Source organism: Rousettus aegyptiacus, unplaced genomic scaffold (genome assembly GCF_014176215.1).
Source record: "Rousettus aegyptiacus isolate mRouAeg1 unplaced genomic scaffold, mRouAeg1.p scaffold_m13_p_1, whole genome shotgun sequence".
NCBI lineage: Eukaryota > Metazoa > Chordata > Mammalia > Chiroptera > Pteropodidae > Rousettus > Rousettus aegyptiacus.
Genome location: NW_023416284.1, coordinates 94056244 through 94077138, shown reverse-complemented (window position 1 = coordinate 94077138; position 20895 = coordinate 94056244). Strand labels below are relative to the sequence as shown.

The 20895-nt window shown below is 38.1% G+C and overlaps 1 protein-coding gene across 1 annotated transcript in view; it reads left to right on the top strand.

Annotated features, from left to right (window-relative positions):
* The window catches only part of PXT1 (peroxisomal testis enriched protein 1), a 39317-nt gene extending 19924 nt beyond the window's left edge, over window positions 1-19393 (top strand). Inside the window, exons 3-4 of the mRNA XM_036239422.1 lie at window positions 11532-11662; window positions 18483-19393. Of these exons, the coding sequence (XP_036095315.1) occupies window positions 11532-11662; window positions 18483-18587 (236 nt within the window). The 3' untranslated portion in view covers window positions 18588-19393. The remainder of the gene's footprint in view (window positions 1-11531; window positions 11663-18482) is intronic.
* Window positions 19394-20895: the final 1502 nt, after the last annotated feature.

The following is a 20895-nucleotide window of genomic DNA, read 5'->3' as shown; positions in this document are numbered from 1 at the left end:
AGCTGAACTGTACCTTTGGACACCTACTTCACAAATCCACACTAATAAGACTGAAAGACTTAAGAGCTTTGCTTAGTGCATAGAAACAGACATGGAAAGGCAGCCAAAATGGGAAGACAAAGAAGCAGAAACCGTATGAGAACAGAACAGAGATCCAGATATAATGGAGCCAAAGAATCAGAATTCAAAACACTGGTTATAAAGATGCTCATTTGAACTTTTGGGAAGTGTAGAGAATATCAACAAAGAGATAAAAAATATAAAAATGGAAATGGAAATTATTAAAGGGAACCAGTCTGAAATGAACACATTATCTGAGATGAGAAGTATATTAAATAGAATAAACAAAGGAATAAACAAAGTGAATAAAGAGAAGGATCAAATGCCCTATCTAGAAGACAGGAAAGCTAATTAGGACACTCAATCAGAATGGCAAGAAAAATGGTGCCAAGACTATAAAAATAACTTAAGGAGGACATGGGACACTATTAAGGCTCCAAATATTCATCTGATTGTTATAACAGAAGAAAATCAAGATGTTGAGGAGCTATTTGAAGAAATAATGATGGAGAACTTCCCTAAACTGGTGAAGGAAATGGACATAAAACCCCAGGAAGCTCAGAGAATTCCAAAAATCAGGGATCCAAAGAGGTCCACACCAAGACACATCATAATTAAAATACGAAAGTTTAAATACAAAGAATATTCAAAGCAGCTAGAGAAAAACAGATAATTATTTATAAGGGAGCACCCATAATACCGGCAGCTGATTTCTCAAAAGAAACTTTGCAGGACAGAAGGGCTTGGCAAAAAATATTCCACAGAATGAAGACCCAGGACCTACAACCAAGAATAATTTATCCAGAAAAGCTCTCATTTAGAGTTGAAGGACAGAAAAAGAGCTTCCCAGACAAAAATAAACTAAAGGAATTTATCACCACTATGCCAGTATTATAGGAAATGTTGGAGGGACTTCTTTAAAAAAAAAAAAAATGTTTCAAAAACAGGAATAAAGAAGGGTAACAACTATATTCCTATCAATAAGTACCTTAAATGGAAAAAAATTAAGTGCTCTATTCCTATCAATAAGTACCTTAAATGGAAAAGATAGAGTGGCTAAAAGGATAAAACAAGACCTCTACATATGAAAAGGAAGGGGATGGAAAAAGATATTGCTCTGATGCACCTAGAAGGTTTTTAAGTCAGGCAGAGAAAGATAAACACTATATGATTTCACTTATATGTGGACTCTAAGGAATATAAAGAACAAACTAATCAAAAACAGACTCACAAATAAGTGGACAATTTGGTGTTGGACAGAGAGGAGGGGGGTTTGGGAATTGAGAGAATGGGGTGAAGAGTTAAAAAAGTACAAATTAGTAGCTAATGGATGGTCATAGGGATGGGGAGCACGGCATAGGGAATGCAGTTAGCATTAACAGGTTGGCTAGGTGGAGGGTCATGGAAGGGAGGGAGCAATTGAGATCGTTTTATGAACTATATAGATGTCTAACTAATGTACCATATACTTGAAACTAAGTAAAATAAATAAATTTAAAAAAATCCTCCAAAGGATAAAAAATAGGTATCTAAGAGGCAGTGATTTTTGTGATATGTTTCAAAGGTAAGATTATCTCTCATGTGCTTAGTTCCCACTCTCATCACTTCCTACCATTGGCAGCCATTGTTCTTAGATTTTTGGGTATCCTTCCAGAAGTATTTTATGCAAATATGAACAATTGTGTGTATAGATTTTTATATTCCCTCTCTTCTTAGACAAAAGGTAGCATAGTAAATAGCCTGTTCTTACTTGCTTTCTCACTTAACAAGATTTGGAGATCTTTCTGCATTAATTCTTAGGGAGCTTCCTCGTTCCTATTAACTGCATAATATTCCATGGTGTGGATACACCACCATTTATTTACATAGTTTCATATCAATGTGCATTTGGGTTGTTCCAATCATTTAATATTGAAAACGATGCTACAACAAATAACCTTGAACATATTTGCACTTGTAAAATTTGGTAAATAGATACATTGCTCCCCATTGGAGGTGTTGTGCCAATTTACAATGCCACTATTTATTGTGAGAGTATCTCTAAGCTTTTAATAAGATTCTATACCAAAAGTTTAAATATGTAAATGTGTATTATTGTTGCTATTTTACAACTTTAAATGAAAGGAGCACTGACTTTAAGACAAACTAAAAAGTAGCGTTATCTTTAGATAAACTTGCATCTTTACAATCATAATCAACAAAATCTGTTGAGTATTTTCTATGGGTAGAGCACTGAGCTAGTTATGAAATAGATACATGTCATCAAGGGTTTCACCATTTAGTTGGTCAGACACGCACAAACTATAAATAATTATTATGTTGAGATCCAGAATGCAAAACACACCTCTTATTTTTGGCACACCACACTTGATCCTTTGTTGCATCTGATCTCCAGGTTCTTTTTTCTTTGTCTCTCTTGTAATCCATCTTTCTAATGCAGATAATATACTAGATTTTGTATTTCCCAGGTGACAGTTAATCAGTTAAATACTTGCAAATCATTATGCTTTGATTGGCACAGTCAGAGCTGGCCCTAAACCCATTTTGAAGTAGGTGACATTTGTTTGGAGGGTCTCCCTACTCTGTTCCCTTTTCTTCTCTCTGGGTACCTTCTCTCCTGGATGAGCTGTCAGCCCTCACTGGTGCTTTCACTTTTTCTTAGGTAATTGTCAAATAATCCTTGCTGGGGTGTCAACTAATCATTAATGTGTTATTTCAAAATGGCTTGAGGTGAGATAGTATGTGTATGTTTCAAGATATTTTTGAAAACAAGAATAGAAACTGAATTGACAGGCAATAAGGTTGCAATTATGATTAAAGGTCCATATATTTCACCTATTATTTAAGCTGCCTATTTAGGGGCTTACCCTTGGTCGAGGTGAATTAATGCATTGAGACTTTGTCCCTTTCTGCCCCCTCTTATCCTTTCTCCCACTCTTTACTCCGTTGTAGGTTCCTGGAACTCTGAGGACCATTGCCTTCAGAGCTCTTAACTTTCAAACTCGGCTGGGCAGCCTGGCTCAGTAGTGTCTGGTGGTCAGCGGGGTGAAGCAGGTCACCCTTAGGCACTCTTTGCTTTGTCTTTTCCCAGTCACCTTGCTCTCTGGCTGCTGCCTTGTGAATAGTTGTTTTTTCCAACTATATCACCCAGTGTAAGTGGCTGCCCTTTCCACTTAGGTAACAGTGGTTCCTGCTAGTTGCCCAATGTATTTTAAAGTGTGGATTTGAGTAATAGTAATGATGCTGTGTTTTTGTTGCATTACATTGTTTTAATCAAAGCAACTCATGTTCAAAAAAACAAATATACTAGTACAGGAGCGCTTATGGTGAAAGGGCCTAAAGCAGGGCCTGGCACATAGAAAGCCTTCTATAAATATTAGTTGAATGAATGAATGAATGAATGCAAAGTCAGTATTCAGTCTCTCTCTTTCACTCCTACCCCATCCCACTGTCTTGTTCCCAGAAAGGCAACTATTTAATTGGCTATGTTTTCCAGTTTTCTAGATCAAGATTCTCAACCATGGCTGTATATTAGAAGCACTTTGGGAGATTTTATTTATTTAATTTCAGGCCCCAAAGGGACTTTATTATTATTTCTATTTTCATCATCATTCACATTTTTTAAATTTATATATTTTTTTATTATGGTGACATTGGTTAACAAAATCCAGTAAGTTCCAAGTGTAGAATTCAACAGTAAGGCATACATATCGTATTGTGTGTTCACCACCCATAGGTAGATTTCTTTCGGTCACCACATATTTGACCCCTTTTGACCTGGGGAGCTTTTTAAAAACATGTATGTATAACTTTATTTCCAGACCAACACAATTTTTTTTTTTTTAAGGCCTGGAAGTTGATAGTCATGTACAGCCAGAGCTGAGAATCACTGTTTTAAATAATTGTGTGTATTCTCTTATCTCTTGGTTCATCGAATTGATGCCATCCATTGATTCCTTGACATTACAGATGAAGTTTAGCTCATACTACACCCTCTCTTTTTATGTTTGACAATTATTATTTTAATACTTTTGTTTTTCTGTTTTTGTAAACTTAAATAATTTAAACTCCTGTTTTTTATTTAATGTATTTTCAGCATTATCGCGACTCACCATTTTAAAAGATAAAGATACCAACTTCCCTGTCCTCTTTGTACTCAGCTTTCCACAGTCCACTATTTGTCCTCTATACCTTTTTATTTTATGTGGTCGAAGTTGTTATCATTTATAGTCTGACCTCCAGTCACAACCAACTCTTCCATGCTTCGTCCATCAGTAAATTCTAAAAGTTAAAAACCAGTAACTTTGGTTTACATTATTGTATCTATATAAATATTGTCTAACACCAAGTCCAGTAATAGTAGCTAAGACATAATTATGGCTTTTTGTATAACCAGGCACTTTATGATCAGCATTGTTTAATATTCATAATAATATTAAACTTCCTTTTAACAAATGAGGAAACTGAGGCACAAAGAAGCTAAGTAACTTGCCTAAGAACAGGAAATTAGAAAGCAACTGAGCCAAGACTTGAAACTTCCCCTATAAAAGGAGAGGGTACATTTTTCTTTCCTTTAGGTGCAAGTTTAGGGCCTTTGCCAGCTGGAAAGAGAATGCATATCAAGACTGAATACATATTTTTTCTTTTTTTTTCTTGGAATGGGGTAAGGGACGATGGATGTCTTCACCTCCTGTTATACAACTCCGCTCAGTTTTCTTCTTCCATTTCTACTAGAGACTGCTTTCAGCCACTTCGGCATCCCCCACCTCTCTCAGCAGTTGGCCTAATTTTCTGCTTCATGTACAAAATTGATATCATCATGGGTAAACACCAGAATCTCCTATCTCCTTGCTCCAGACTTCCTTAAGTGAGCATCACACCTTATCTCTTTCTATCCGATCTCAAAGGAAGGGGAAATGCCCCTCCTGTTCAAAGGTCATCCTTCCCTGTGTTTTCATTCTCATTCCTCCTAAACCTCTGACACTTTGCTTCAACAATTTGCCCTGTACTATCTCTACTTTCCATTACTTCTGATCTAATTCGTTTCTTCAACTTATAAACCTACTCTCATCTTCGAAAATTCCTTTAACATATCTCCTCTTGCTACTGCCTTTTACTCTCATTTTTGTTGTTGTTGTTTGTTTTCATCAGGGTATTGCTCAGAAGAAGAGTCTATACTAACTGATGCCAAGTCTAGTAATGTAGCTCAAATTCACACTTAACTATCCTGCAAACTTCCTTTCATTTCTACTACATGACCAAATCTCTTTTGTCATACTTCAGTCCTGGGTAATACCAGCAATGCTTTTTAAAGGATAAATTTGTCCTTGCTAAGAGACTTTGAGCCTTTCAGAGGTTTATTAGTGGTTCTGCTAAATTTAAGAAAATTATTTTGAAATTATTACTCAGAGTGGGTATTGTTAGGAATAGAACATTCAACTATAATATGTTTGATTGATTATGAGAGGGCATGTCCTTTGAGATGGGGCAACTGTTGTTGATTTTGTATTTGAAAGATTTACATATTCAAAGTGATTGAATTTAAAGCACTAGCTATTGCCCTGAAGGCCTCCTAAAAGAAACCACTTTACTCAATTAAAAGAAGAGATCACATTGAGTTTGAGATGAAGCCTTGAGTTCTGGTGAGTTAGTCTGTCTCTGAAAAAGGGGGTTATGTGTTTTCCAATCTGGAAGCAGATGGTCCCACATGTGGAGAGGCCAAGACTTCTACCCTCTTCCTCATTTTTGTTTACCTGTCATATCGCTATTCCAAAAATAAAAGGTTGTGCAAACATGCTCGTCAAATTCCCTTAAGAGTCTGGCATTTAGAGGTGGTGCCTACAAGCAGTAAAAACTGTTATGTACTGGAATGATGTTCCCTGAGAATAATTACCTCCCAGTAATGAAGTGTGACTAAAGTTGTGATTGCTTAAAATTATACCTTGTCATGTGGGTAAAGTACTTCAAAGTTTAACACAGAGGAATAACATTCTAAAAAAACCCCATAATTCCTTCAGTTTAAATGTAAGCCACATTTTAATTTGCTTCATATTTGGAGTATAAACTTTCTGTATGACTTTTTATTGTTTTCTGGACTTTCTCATTGCCATTCCTCCCCTCCCCCGCATGATTTGTAGTTTCCCCAAATTTTCAGCCATACTATCTCTTCTATCAAATCTCCCTGTCCCCTGGGGACTCCCCTTCTAGAGCTGCTCTTTTGCGCCAATCTAGTTACTTCCTAGGCCCATTGCACTATTATCATCCTGGGACTTCCCTTCACTAAATATTCTGTCTTTTTATCTTTGTTTAGTCATATTTGTATTCTGTTTTACTGGAATGCTTCCTCAAAAGACTTCCCGAGAAATTGTGAATGAGAGAAAAACTATCTGAGTCCTTGCATATCTGCAAATGTCTTTATTCACCTCTCATATATCACTGAGAGTTTAGCTAGGCATTGAATTCTAGGTCAAAAATAATTTTTATAAAACCCTTGAGGGTATTAATTGTGTCACTATATTCTTTTATCCATTGTTGATAGGAAGCTAGCTGCCAAACTAATCTGTTTCTCTGGAGATTTTTAGCAACCGCTTATGCTTAGTGTTTTGAAATTTCAATATTCTTTAGAGGTGAGGCTTTTAATATCCCTTTTGTTGTCCTGAGAACTTGGTGGGACTGTTTGTGTGTGTATTGGGGGGACTTCTAATCTAAAGTTTGGTGTCCTTCATCTCTGGAGAGCTGTCTTAAACTGTTTGTTCTGATGATTTCCTCTATTTCTCTTTCTGAGACTCGTATTAATCAGATGCTGGTCTTTCCAAACTGGTCTTCTATATCACCTGTCTTTTCTCATATTTTTCCAACTTCTAATGGTTCCCCCCCCCCCCGAGTGATTTTCTTGACTTTATTTTTTCAGACCATCAATTATATTTTTAATTTTGGTAATCACATTTTTAAAACCTGAAATAATTTGTTCTAGGATTATTCTTCTTTTCATAGTACCCTTTTTTGTTTTGTGAATGTGATATTTTCTTAAATCTCTCTAAACATGCACATTAGAATTTGTAAACATTCTCTTCTGTTCTCTGAATTGTGTCTGTTTTCTTCAGGATTACCATTTTGTTTGTTTGTCTGGTATCCCTCTTTCAATCTGTGGTTCTATCAATTGCCTTGTGATTATTTGTTATTTTTAAAGAAATAGACTGGGTAGCTGGTGAGTTTTTTGTCTGCTGTAATGTGAGTAGGGATGTTTTCCCAGGTGGTAGCAGTAGCTAACATTTATATACTGTTTATCCATGTTCCAGGCACTGTCCTATGCAGGCTAATTATATTAACTCAATCATCTCCATAACTCCTCTATGAAGTAGTTACTGTAATATTTCATTAAGTTTAATATTCCATCAATTGTAAGATGTAACATTCTTATATTTACTCCTAAAAAGGTAAACAATGCTTTTGAAATATGACATGCCACAGATTATAATCAGATTCTGATTTGGGAGGCATTAAAAAAAATCATAGAATTGATGAAATAATACATTACTATTCCCATTTTATGGTTGAAGAAACCAAGGCATAGAGAGATTAAGTAACTTGCCCCAGGTTACATAGTTTTATCTATAGCTGATTTTATATTTGAACCCAAGTGATTTGGCTTCAAATTTTCACCACTATGCCTAACTGCCTCTCCAGGGCTTCCTGGTGAATGAGGACTCAAATGAGGCATAGGGAGGTTCTGAGTTGAGGGATGGGGTCTTTAGGGAGTTGAGTTAGGGAGCTGGCTTTAATCTGAGGCACCAGAATTCATAAAGAAGCTTCGGCTTTTTCTGTAAGATTTGTTCTCTTCCATTAGAGAAGAGTGGTCTGGGTTTTTCAAATTGATTGATTGATGATTGATTGATTGCCTGATACCTGTGCTAGGTGTAGTGGGCTGGGATGTCAAGGGTACCACGTGGTGCAGTTGATCCCCATCAGACTTCCAGTCAATGGCGTGTCTCCTTCTCCCAGCCTCTGGGTCTTGGTGTTTAGATGGGCTTCTAGCCTCAGGAGGCTCTGTGGTAGGTTCTTAGTGCTTCCTCTTTGTGGCTCATTTGTCTATATCATGTCTCATCTGCTTTCTTTCTTCTAGAAATATGTACAGCTCATCTGATGTTGATCTTGCCTCCCATTCTCTTCACTATTATGGTTTTATTCTTTTTTATACTCTCTTTTTTTGGTGGAGTTTTGGAGGAATTAGGAGAAACGAGAGGCCAGTCTTGAACTAGAAGTCCCTATACCTCTATTTTTAGTGAACACAATTGAGATTATAAAAGGATGACTATCGTAAGAGAAAATAAAATATTCATATTATAGCTGGCAGTGGAAGAGCACTTTTAAAACCTTAAGAGCATGTTTGCTTAAAAGTTTTCTTCCCCTTCATAATTTTGAGTTACAGATGACTTAGATTTATTCTGGGCCCGACATAATCCTGTGGCCTTCCTGGTTCCACTGCCAACTCTTCCTTTAACCTTCTGAAGACTCAGGATATTACACTAAACAGAGAGGAAGAGACCCAGTTCTCTTTTGGGACTAGGTTCTGAGTATCTAGGTAGCCAGTAGATTATTACTTTCCGAGTCAGATGTCCTTCTCTGATGCAATGAACTGTGGCCAGGGGTTGGGCAGGGCCATGTAGGAAAGAACTTGATTGCTTAGGCAACAGGACAGACTCTCTTGGAAGGTGGTGTGGGCAAGTCAGACAGTGATTAACATCTTCAATAAAAGGACCTTAAGGTGTATTTCAGGATTCTGAATCATCATCATCATCATCATCATCATCATCATAATCATCATCATCAATACACACACAGTTATATTCTATATACCATAGTTAAAGAAGTATAATATCCACTTGTGCATTTTAGAAGGAAATTTTTAACAGTTATTGAAAGATGGTTAGGAAACACCATTTTTCATGATTTCACTTTATCCTCTCTCACTATTCTTTCTCTGGCATTTTTTTTGTGAACTTTTGTTCCTTTGCCTACCTTGTTAACCATCAATCTTATATAGAGGTTCTGTCATCAGATGTATACACTGTAAAATATCTCATTCAGTCTCCTGCACTTTTATTGAATAAATGAATAAACAATGACTTTTAAATCTTTATCTTAAGTTCTGACATCCCAAGTTTCAAATATTATCCAGATGCCTGCTAAGATGTCCTACAGGTACCTCAAGTTTATGAATGAACTCAAATGTTTTTCTTTCTCTTTCTGCCCTCCGTACAAGTCCTTCCCTGACCCCCATTTCCTGTATAGGCAGATGATGCCATCTCTCTTTCAGTGCCACACTGGAAAAATAGGAGTTTCCCTTTTCCTCACTTTTGTCATCTAATCCGTTACCCAATTCTGACCTATTCTGCTTCCTAAATATTTATAGATTGCGTTACCACTCCACCCCTATTAATATTGCTTTAGTTCAGGCTCTGTATGCTAAGGTTAAGAGCATGAACTTTACAGCCAGACAGACTTGGGTTTAAATCCTACCTCTCACACTCATTGTCTTTCAGTGCTAGGCAGCTACTCAACCATTTTCTAAACCACCGGTCTTCAAACTTGGCTTCACATGGGAACCACCTTGGGAGCTTGAAAAAAGTACTGATGCTTGGTCCAACTCCCAGGATTCTGATTTCACTGGAATGGAGTGAGGCTTGGCTACTAGGAGCTTTAAAAGCCTCTGCCACCAAAATGAATGAATGAATGAATAGATATAAATAAATAATAAATTTAAAAAGGATTCCAAGGTGGAGTCAAGATTTAAAAGCACTCTTTAAACCACAGCTCTCTCATCTGTAATACTGGGGTAACAACCCCATGGGAGTCACTGTGAGGGAATAGTCAGTAAAATAATGCATGTATAGTCTGGCATGTGGTAAGCATATTAGTTATTGTTAGGCAACTCCTTATCATCCCTCCTCAGAACTTTTACAATAGCCTCTAAAGGAATTCCTTGCCAGCCTACCAGTCTGTACTCTGATCCCGGAAGGAAATAGAAAGTGAATCTGATCATGTCATTTCCTGCTTAAAACTCTTCAGTGGGTCCCCTGCTCTACTGGATAAAGTCCAAGCCTCTTACTGTACCTTCATGATTTTGCTCATGCCCACTCTATTAGCTTTGTTTCCCACCACTCCCTGCTTTTCAACAATAGCACTACTTAGAGCTTACGCACAAAACCTCACTGTTTGTCACCCCAAAGCCTTTGCTCAGCTGATCCTTTTGCCTGGAATCTTCTGTTTGCTACTCCTTCCCAGTTGGCTCAGGCCCCTATCTTTCTCTTTTTCTCCTGGCTAATTCTTATTTATCCTTTGTCCTTCAAGACTGAACTCAGATATCATCTTCATTGGGATGTCTTCCCTGACCTCTGTGTGGACCTTATTTTTACTATAACACATTGAAATGTTTGTGTCTCTCCCTTCCAGACTCTGAAGACAGGGCTTATTCTCTTGGTACAAAGTCTTCAGATTTTATTGAAACAAAATAGGTTCAGTGCTAACCTTGCTATACCTATGAAGCCATACTTTTATGTGCTTTAGCCCAAATTTATTTCCTTCTTCTCAGTATTCCGAAAGCACTTGGGAATTGTTTCATTCCTAACCAGTGTGTTGTGAATACCTTAAGGACAGAAACCTTGTCTTTTTATTCTTCATAAAGTTCCCACAAAGCATCCTGCACAGCAGTTTGCTCATAGTGTTGCTTTAAAATACTCATTGGTTGATGGAAGTACATAGGGTTTGGAAGAACTGATTGAAAAATTGCGTGTAAAAAAAATGGAAGAATCTGCTTTAAAAAACTGTAAAGATCTAGACCTGCACCATTCCATATGATAACTGCTAATCACACTTCTTTTTTGAGCACTTGAAATGTGGCCAGTGCAATTAAAGAGCTGAATTTTAAGTTTTATTAAATTTTAATTTAGTTTATAAACTGATATTTGATTTACTTGTTGGAAAACTCAAGTATGTTTGGAAAAACTTGGATATATGAATCTACTTTTTAAAATGTGAAATCTAAATACAGATCTAGATTTTCCAATGAAAAGTTAGCATCTGACTTGAGATGTGCTATTAAGTATAAATTAATACTGGCTTTTGAAGACTTAGATATAATAAAAAGAATGCGAAACATCATTTATAATTTTATATTGATTATATGTTGTAATGATAATACATTGGATATATTGGCATAAATAAAATATATTACTAAAATTAATTTTACTTGATTTTACTACTAGAAAATTAAAAATTAATACATAGCTTGAATTATATGTCTATTGGACAAAACTGATCCATTTTAATTCGAGGCTTTGTTTTTCAATGATCATTATGATGATGGGTTTTTATCCTTCTCATTGTATAAGACAGTTTTTAGTAACTAGTGGTGACTAATTTCACAGATAGTTAATGGAGTATTTCTTTCGAACTCTTTTCTGTTAATGCAGATCACAATCCACCTCCTCAGCCCAAGGAGAATAGCATTGGCCAGAACCATCGCCAGGAGGAAATAATACACAAGTTGGCCATGCAGCTGAAAAACATTGGGGACAGCATTGATCATAGAGTGGTTCAAGAGGTGAGACCTTTGTTTCTCCAGCAAGGGCCTGTCAGGTAACAGGAAAGAACAGCTAGAACAATGGCTGCTAAGTGGCCGGGATGCCGAGGAATTAGCAGAACACATGGATTGATGTCTGGGTTATCAAACATTAGATCTGAAAATTGTGAACCTGACTTAAAGCCAGTATGTGATCTTACACTTGTTGCTCAAACTGTGGTCCATGGACTGGGAGCCTCCGCATCACTTGGCAGCTGGTCAGATGTGCAAAATCCTAGTCCACAATGCTAGAATTACAGTCTACCTTTCTACACATACTCCAGGTGATTTGTGTGTACACTAAAGTGCGAGAGACTTTGCTCCATATCCTTAACCTAGAATGCATATTAGAATCACCTGTGGAATTTTGAGAACTACAGATGCCTGGGCCCTACCTTGAGGGATTCTGATTTAATTGGCATGAGGTGTGGCATAAGCATCAGACGTTGTAAAAGTACCCCAGGTGAATCGAATGCTTAGTCAAGGAGGAGAACCTCTGCCTAGAATTGTAGTTATCCTCCTGAAGCAACCCACAGGTATGATCTAAGTCCCACGCCCACCTTTTTCTTAGTTTCTCCTAATTATTATAAGAGATAATAAGGGAAAACAGGAAGGAATTATAATTACAGTTTGAAATCTTAGGGGTGATGAAATCCACAGCCAACTTAGTTTTCCTCAGGAACAACCTATAGTCAGCAACAGAGAGAGAATGATCACCATGTAATAGGAGGGGTGGCTGCCCCTGAGGACCCAGCTTCTTGGCCTTAAATTCACCTGTTATATGATGATTTCTTATTCATCACTGCTGCCACCACCACACTGACTTCAGGAAGTGTCATATCCTCTTTCATGTTTTGATCCAAATGTGGACAATACGCAGGCTTTCCTTCAAATCATTTCCCAAGACAAAACACAAATGGAAGGCCCCAATAACAACACTGCTAAAAACAAGAAGGAAACGAAGGCAAGATAAATACCAACTATCACGTAAAACATTTGATAGACCAATTTCCTTCAAATAAATATTTATCAAGTGTCTATGGTATGCCAGGCTTAGTTCCAGGCACTAGTAGCTAAAGCAGAGAGCAGGACAGAACATAAGCTTACTGTCCCAGAACTCATAATCCAGGAGGGAGACAGACAGTAAGGCAGACGGACCAGTAAATAGTCTAGTCAGACAGGATGCTGACTCAGAGCCGAATTAGAAGATACTGAGTGATGAGGAGTGACTTTGGATGGACAGTCAGGGAAGGCCTCCCTGGGGAGGTGATATTTGAACAGAGACTGTAAAAGAGAGAGAGAGGCTTGGGAATACCTGGGAGGAAAGTTTTCTAGATAGAGGGAATAGCGAATACAAAGCCCTTGGGACAGGAACAAGCTTAAGGAACAGCAAGGAAGCCAGAATGGCTGGAGTGGAGTGGAGTTGGCCTCAGTCTCAGAGATGGGGGTAGGTGTTTGGGTTTTAAGCTAAGTATAAGGGAAGCTTCTGGAGAGGAAGAGCAGGAGAGTGCCATGAGCTGATTGACATTTAGAATGGAGACTGGCTGTGGTGCAGAGAGTAGGCTATATGCAGGAATCAGAGGGGCAGAGGAGACCCCCAAAGGCTGGGACCAGTGTCCCAGCAGTGGAGGTGGTAAGAAATGATCAGACTGAGGATGAATTTTGAAAGTAGAGCTTGCAGGACTGGCTGATGGATTGGATGTGAGAGGTGAAAATGAATGCATTACTTCAGTGTTTTGGCCTGAGCATCCGAATGAATGATAGTGTCATTTACTGAGATGGAGAAAACTGGAAAGAATAGATTTGGGGGGAAAATACAGAGTTCCGTTTGGGACATGAAAGTCTGAAATTCTTGTTAGGCATACAGATTGAGAAGTTGTAAAGCTGCATAGTAGTCGTAAGAACCAGTCTAGAATTCAGAAGAGACATTGAAACTCGAGATAAGAATTTGGATTATAAAATGTTGCTTTCTTCCTGGGCTTGCAGGATCGGTAACAACCTTGCTCCCAGCCTAACTCCATTTAGAGGATAAACTAAAGCTATGTAATAATAACTAGTGCTTATTGAGGGGTTGCTATTTGCCAGGAGCCATGCTAAGGGTTTCACTTGTATCGTTTTATTTAATTCTTACAACCACCACTGAAGCTGGGACTATTACTATTCTTACTTGTCAAATGAGGAAATTGATGACTTAGAGAAGTCAAGTAACTTGTCCCACTTTTTGCAGCTGGTAAGTTGCGGATTTGGGACTTGAACCCATGTCCACTGGTTCCAAAATGCACACATCACTACAATATTGGTTACTAATTGACCCCCTTTTCTCTCAGTAGCCACCTTTTACCATCTATTCTCTTTGACATCTGGACCAAAGAGCCAGGGGCCCAGAGAGAGGTGGGAGTGCCTGCCTTCCTGCCTCTATAAATTTTTCTGTATAGGACCCCTTTCAGCGAAGACTTCACCTGAAAGCTTTATCTTCTGGCCTCAATGGACCATATCTAACTACTACACTGGAAGCTTAACATATCTAGAAGAGACACATATGAACTCCTTGAATATTCAGCTATGGAGTATGGGGTTAAATATGCTGGTTTTAGAGTCCCAATACTGGATCCAAAATCTGACTCATGACTATTTACTATGTGAAAGGCAAGTCACTTAACCTCCCTGGGTCTCATTTGTAATGTGGAGATTAATAAACAGTACCTACCTTATATGGTTGTTGTGAAAATTAAATGAGAGAATCTATGTCAATCACTTAGAACAGAGCCTGACCCACAGAAAATGATCAATAAATGTTATCTATTTATCTAAAAGTTAATATATATTTTATCTTTGCCCTTTTAATTTTTGGAGTTGAACACCTCTTTACTATGTATCGTTTTCTACAGCATACTCATGATATTTATCATTTTCCCTTCTATACTACAGTTTCTTCTATAGGAAAGTTTTCACCTATGACTGTGTTTTATGAATTTCAAGAAAGTCTTTAGTTTAACTTTTCTGCTTCTTGATCAGCTAACTCTGAATACTCATGGGTCCTTCTAATAGCTTTCTCTGAAAAGGAGGACCAGAATGGGACAAATCACAACCACCTATTCTTTGTTTGCCTCAACCCAATCAAGAGGTCACTGCGCTGTGTAACCTTTTTTTAATCTGCCTCTTTTTCTTTTTTCCTTTATCTTTTAAATTATAATTTAGTTACAAGTCTTAAATTTACCTCTTAGCATAATGTTTTTTTTCAAGGTTCATCCCTGTTGTCTCACATGTCAATTCTTCATTTTTTTTTTTTTTTTTGCTGAGTATTTTTTTTTATTGTATGTGTATGTCACATTTGTTTATTCATCAGTTGATGGGCATTTGGGTTGTTTTCACTTTTTGGCTATTATGAATAATGATACTATGAACATGTGTGCACATGTTTTTGTGTAGAAATGTGCTTTCAGTTCTTTTGGGTATATTTCTGGGTGTGGAATTACTGTGTCATATGAGAACTCTGTGTTTAGCTTTTTGAGGAACATACAGACTGTTTTCCAAAGTGGCTACACCACTTTACTTGCGGCCCACCAGCATTGTACAAGTTTCTGGAACTGTGGAGAAAAGTTCCAGTTTCTCCACATCCTTGTCAACATTTGTTATTAACTGTCTTTTTGACTGTAGCCAGCCTACTGGGTTTGAAGTGGCATCTCATTGTGGTGTTAATTTGCATTTCCCTGATGGCTAATGTTGTACATCTTTTCATGTGCTTATTGGTCATTAATATATCTCTTTGGAGAAATTTTTATTTAGATCTTTTCCCCATTTAAAAAATTGGGTTATTTGTCTTTTATTGCTGAGTTGTAGGAGTCCTTTATATATTCTAGATATAAATTCCTTATCAGTATATTATTTGCAAATATTTTCTCCCATTCTGTAGGTTGTCTTTTCACTTTCCAGATGGTATTCTTTGAAGCACAAAAATTTCTAATTTTGATATTCAATTTATCTATTTTTTCTTTTGTTGCTAGCACTTTGGGTATCATATCTGAGAAACCATTGCCTAATCCAAAGTCTTGAAGATTTACAGCTATGCTCCTTCTGGGAGATTTATAGTTTTAGCTCTTAAATTTAGGTCCTTGATTCACTTGGAGTTAAATTTTTATGTGGTGGGGGTTAAAAGTCCATCTTCAATCTTTTGTTGCATGTGGGTATCCAGTTGTCTGAGCACCATTTGTTGAAAAGACTATTCTTTCCCTTTTGAATGGCTTTGGTATCCTTATTGAAAATCAATTGACTGTAAATGTCAGGATTTATTTCTGGACTCTAAATTCTATTCCATTGATCTATATGTCTATCCTTTTGCCTGCCCTAGCTTTTCTTGCAGCATTTTATAAAACTGGCTTTGACCTGGACTTTTAAAGTTATCTTGTCTTGTACCACAAAATTGCATTTTAGAACACTTTTAAATAGACCACAGCACATTTTGAAAATAATTTTAAATTTTTTCCCTAAGTTTGGCTCTAAAATGCTGAAGGCTTTACTCTGCTGCTTCAAGGCTTAAACCAAACAACTTTAACAGAATTTCAAACCTGGCCTGGTCCATTTCTTTTATATATAGTCATCATTTATTCACCTTTTGTACTCTGTTTAATCAAGTGGTCACACTGATTCTCCAGATCCCTTCTTGCTTTTGATATATTTGAAGAAACTTGTATTCTTTCTCTTAGAACAACCTAGCAAGGAGCTCACCAAATTTTATTTTTGTCTGCTGAATTGGCTGTCCTTGAGCTGCCACATGTCTTGCTTTCTTGTTCTTTTCACTTAAGCAATCGTTCTGTGTTTTCAAATAGGCCTTGATGCTCAAAATAACATCTCCTATTCTGCTATTAAGTTATATAGGGTTTTGAGTCAAGGATCTAGTCTTTTATTTTTTAATCTGGAGCATGTAATTTTTCTAGATATAAAGTGTGTTTTAAAATAGTCTTTCCATCGCTTTTAGGATCTTAAATGTGTCTTTGAAATTTTGCTCTACAGGAAGGACTCTTTCCTTCTGGGTTTTAGAAGTCGCCCCCTGCCTGTCCCTATGGGCCTAGGAATGGCAACAACTCTGCTGTTCCCAGCCCTGGGTATTGCACCACCCCCACGGTCCCCTCCTCCCTTTTGTAGATCGTCTCTTAATTTAACACTCCCTGAATTATCCTAATTTGAGTGTACCATCTGTTTTCACTGGGACCCTGATGGATACAGTATCTCATAGGAAATTTCTTAGTTTGTTAGAAAGAGGGGAGGGAAACTAATATTTATTAAACAATTTCCTCCAGGTACTCTTTGAAAATACTCTTACATTTTTCACTTAATTCTCCTATCAATTAGCAATATAGGTGTTTCAGGAAAAGCAGTCAAGATTCAGAGAGGTTTGACAACCTATCTAAGGTCACTCAGCAACTAAGTGACAAAACTGTAATTCAAATATATGAGCATCTGACTCAGTGCTCTATACATTTTCTTGTCTGCCTTGCTGGAAGGAAATTCATTCAATTTTCCTAACTGATATCAATTATAAAAGGGCAAAAATCCTTTAGTGATTCCCAGTTACCGACAGAACAAAGTCTAAATTCCATAACCTGCTGCTTATGATTTATCTTTTTTTCATTCATTCATTCAGTCATTCATTTAGTCAACTAATATTTATTGAGTACTTACTGGGTGTCAGGCTGTGTTTCAGTACTGGAGATATGGCAGTGATCAAAAGTGACCGAACTCTCGGATCTCATTTATATTTTAAAAGGGAAACAAATAACAAGTGAAAGGAAGGAAGGAAGGAAGGAAGGAAGGAAGGAAGGAAGGAAGGAAGGAAGGAAGGAAGGAAGGAAGGAAAGAAAGAAAGAAAGAAAGAAAGAAAGAAAGAAAGAAAAGAAAGAAAGAAAGAAAGAAGAAAGTAGTTTATCAGACAGTAAAAAATATTTTGGAGAAAAATAAAGCGAGGAAAGGGATAAGGAGTGTTGAGGATTTACAATTTTAAGTAGAGGAATTAAGGGAAGGCCTCACTGAGACTGTGACTTCTGAGCAAACCTTGATACAGTGTGGGAGGGACCAGTGATATCTGGGGGAGAGCAGGAGGAGGCAGGCATGTTTGAAGAATAGAGAGGAGGCCAGTATGGACGAAGCCAAGTAATGGAGAAGTAGGAGAAGTAGTAGAAGATACGGTCAGAGAGGTGGGTGGTAAGTAGATTCGTTAGGGCCTTGAGGTCACTGTTAAAGACTTTTGAGTGAGTGAGGCTAAGCCACTGGAGAGCATTGAGCAGAGGAGCCACATTTCAACAGTCAGCTGAGGCAGCTGTGCTGAGATTAGACTGCTGAAGGAGAGGCCATTTGTATCTGACCCTCAGCCTTCTTCTCCTGACGTTTCTGCATAAACAGTGGCGTTTACTTACAGCTCCTCAAACCTGCTGTGCTCTTTGTCACTTCCAACTTTGCTTATATTCAGTGCCCTCTTCATCCATCTGAGACTTATCAATTCTTCCAACCCCAAAGCAAACTTCCTTGCCTCTTTGAGAAGACTAAGGAAGTGCTCAGGAAAGCCAGAGGGAGAGGTTATCAGCCCTGAAAAGAGAGCCCCCATTTGCTGATGGTTAAGATGGGAGAACATGTCCAGAAGAAAACTTCCTATGGTAGCGTGGAGGACGTGTACATTACAGAACAGATCAAGATGCTCTCCTTCAGCTCATAGTTTATAGCTTGTGGTATCGATTGAATTAATATTAATATTGAATGTCTAACTTTGGATTCTTCTATCGCCTTAAAAAATCTCTCTCTCTCTCAACAGGATCTTCAACAGGAAGGCAGAGATGCACTGGCTCATTTTGTCTTAGTTTTCTTTGGAGGAGTTCATGTGTTGCTGCGCTTTCTCTGGAATAACCATTTGATGTAAAAGGAATGTAAATGTCAAGTTCTGTTTTCCTTCTGCCCTCTGAGAAACACAAATTCAGATAGGAAGAAGACACTTTTCATCTCCCTCTCTTTACCCGTCACTGTTGGTTTATACCTGGTTAGTTGCAGAACTGCGGACACACTGACCGTTATTCTCTTCAGAGGAACTGGCTATGAACGTCTGTGATTGCCTCCTGGTAGAGCCCAAGGTGTACATAGGAACGCAGGAGGCACTGTGCGTGGTCCCAGTGCTCCCTGTAGGGAAACCTCCAGCATTTCTTTCCATGAGTTAAACTGAACCTTGTCCTCAAACTGGAGGTCACCGAAAATGGTCACTTTCTCCTGGGCCCTTCCCTGGGTACCTCCAGCGACCTATTGGCCTCACTATTATTGCCCATGTCCAGATCCGCAGTGCCCCATTATTTTCCTTCCTTTCTGTAGACCTCATATTTTCTCTCTCCCCCCTTTTAGAAGTATTACAGGTGTTAAGAAAGTTTGTTGTTATAAATTATAAGTTCTACACCTGCATTTTGAATTCGTTGTATAAAAAGTGTTATTTAAACAATTAATCATTAAACATGAAATATTGTTATTTTATTGAGCATAAAAACACCTGTGCCTATTTCTTTTGCGAAGAAGGGATTCCACTTATTCCTGCTCATATGGGTTTGTAACTGTATAGACTTAGATCATATGTAGCATTGCCTTTGTCCTTCCAAAGGGAAATGTCCCCGTTTTTTTTTAGTCTGTCTCAGGCAACGCCTATTTAGTTCTGTCATCACCTAAGATTTAGTTTACTGGCACAGAATACATTCTTAAACTTCTTTCTTTTCTTTCTTTCTTTATTCTTTTGAATAGGTATTTATTCATATGGTTCAAAAATCAAAATGATATAAAAAGGTTTGTAATATAAACCCTTGCCCTTATTTTCTATATTGAATTCCAATTGTTTGTTACTCATCCTTGCAGAGTGCCTTTGTTCAAATACACACACACATATGTGTGTGTGTGTGTGTGTATGTATGTATTTACTTACATACAAAAGGTAGCATGTGATACACACTGTTCCTTACCTTTATTTTATTTTGCTTAACATGGTGGGCAGGCACTGTTCTAGTTGTCTTAGAGATGTGAACTCACTCTTCATAACAACTTTATGAAACAGGTATTGTTATTCTTTCTATTTTTCTGTTAAGGAAACTGAGGCAATAGTTCGAAGAGCAAGGCAGTAACGGGATTTGCGAACTTGCTCAAGGGCACACAGCAAGTGACATAGCTGGGATTCCAAGCCAGACAGGCTGTCCCACGTTCTTAACTGCCCTGCTGGATCGCTTCTTGGAGAGCTTGCCATGGTCCACAGAGAGCTCTGTCGGATGATGCACAGAACTCTGTTAATGGATGGACCATAATTTATTTCATCAACCCCCTTGAACAGATGGATGCCTGGGTTGTTTCTAACTGTTTGGTATTATAAGCCATGCTGAAATAAATAACCATGTGGTACATTTGGAATATGTGCAGATATTTTTGTTGAATAAATTTCCTTTGGTGAGATTGCTGAGTGAAGGGTAAATGAATTTCTGACTTTCCTAGATGCTGCCATACTGCCCTCCATGGGGTTGTACCACTTTACACATCCATGAAGTGCCCATTCCTCTCAGCCTTTCCAGCAGATTACGTTATTAAAGTTTGATTTTTTTTGTCGTTGTTAAATTAATGGGTAAAGGACGATATCAGAATAACTTTAATTTGCACATCTTTTTATAATGATTGAAAAGTCTGAGCATCTTTTTCTGTGTTCAGGGGCCATTGAGCATTTTGTTTTTTATAGACTCCCTATTCATACCCTTTGCTTATTTTTCTGTCCGATTTCTGGCCTTGTTCTTACTGGTTTCTAGGAGGTAGCTCATGATATATCAGTGCTATGCCTTCTTTATAACAACGTCTACACCCTCAGATTTCAGCAGAGAGTTACTAAGTCTTCTTCCCTCCTTTTCTTCGGCGAGTATGTTGGTTGCTTTAGTGCTTGCTCGTTTTCCCTTCAAGATACGAAGAGCTAAGCCAGGCGCACACCTGTGATGTGCAGGTGGGCACCAGGCCAGGGGCCGCCAGAGGCCTGGGGAAAAGTGCCGGTGGGGATCCGCTGAGTACTTGGGTCAGTGGCGCTCGGGCCCCAGGCGGTGGAGCCTCCACGCAGCCAAATGGCATGCCTAGGAAGGTCACCCACCCCTAAGGAGAGAGGGACCAGATCCAGGCAGACAGCGTGGGCGGCCTCCCCCATCCTTTTGAGGAGAAGCACAAAGGCGACA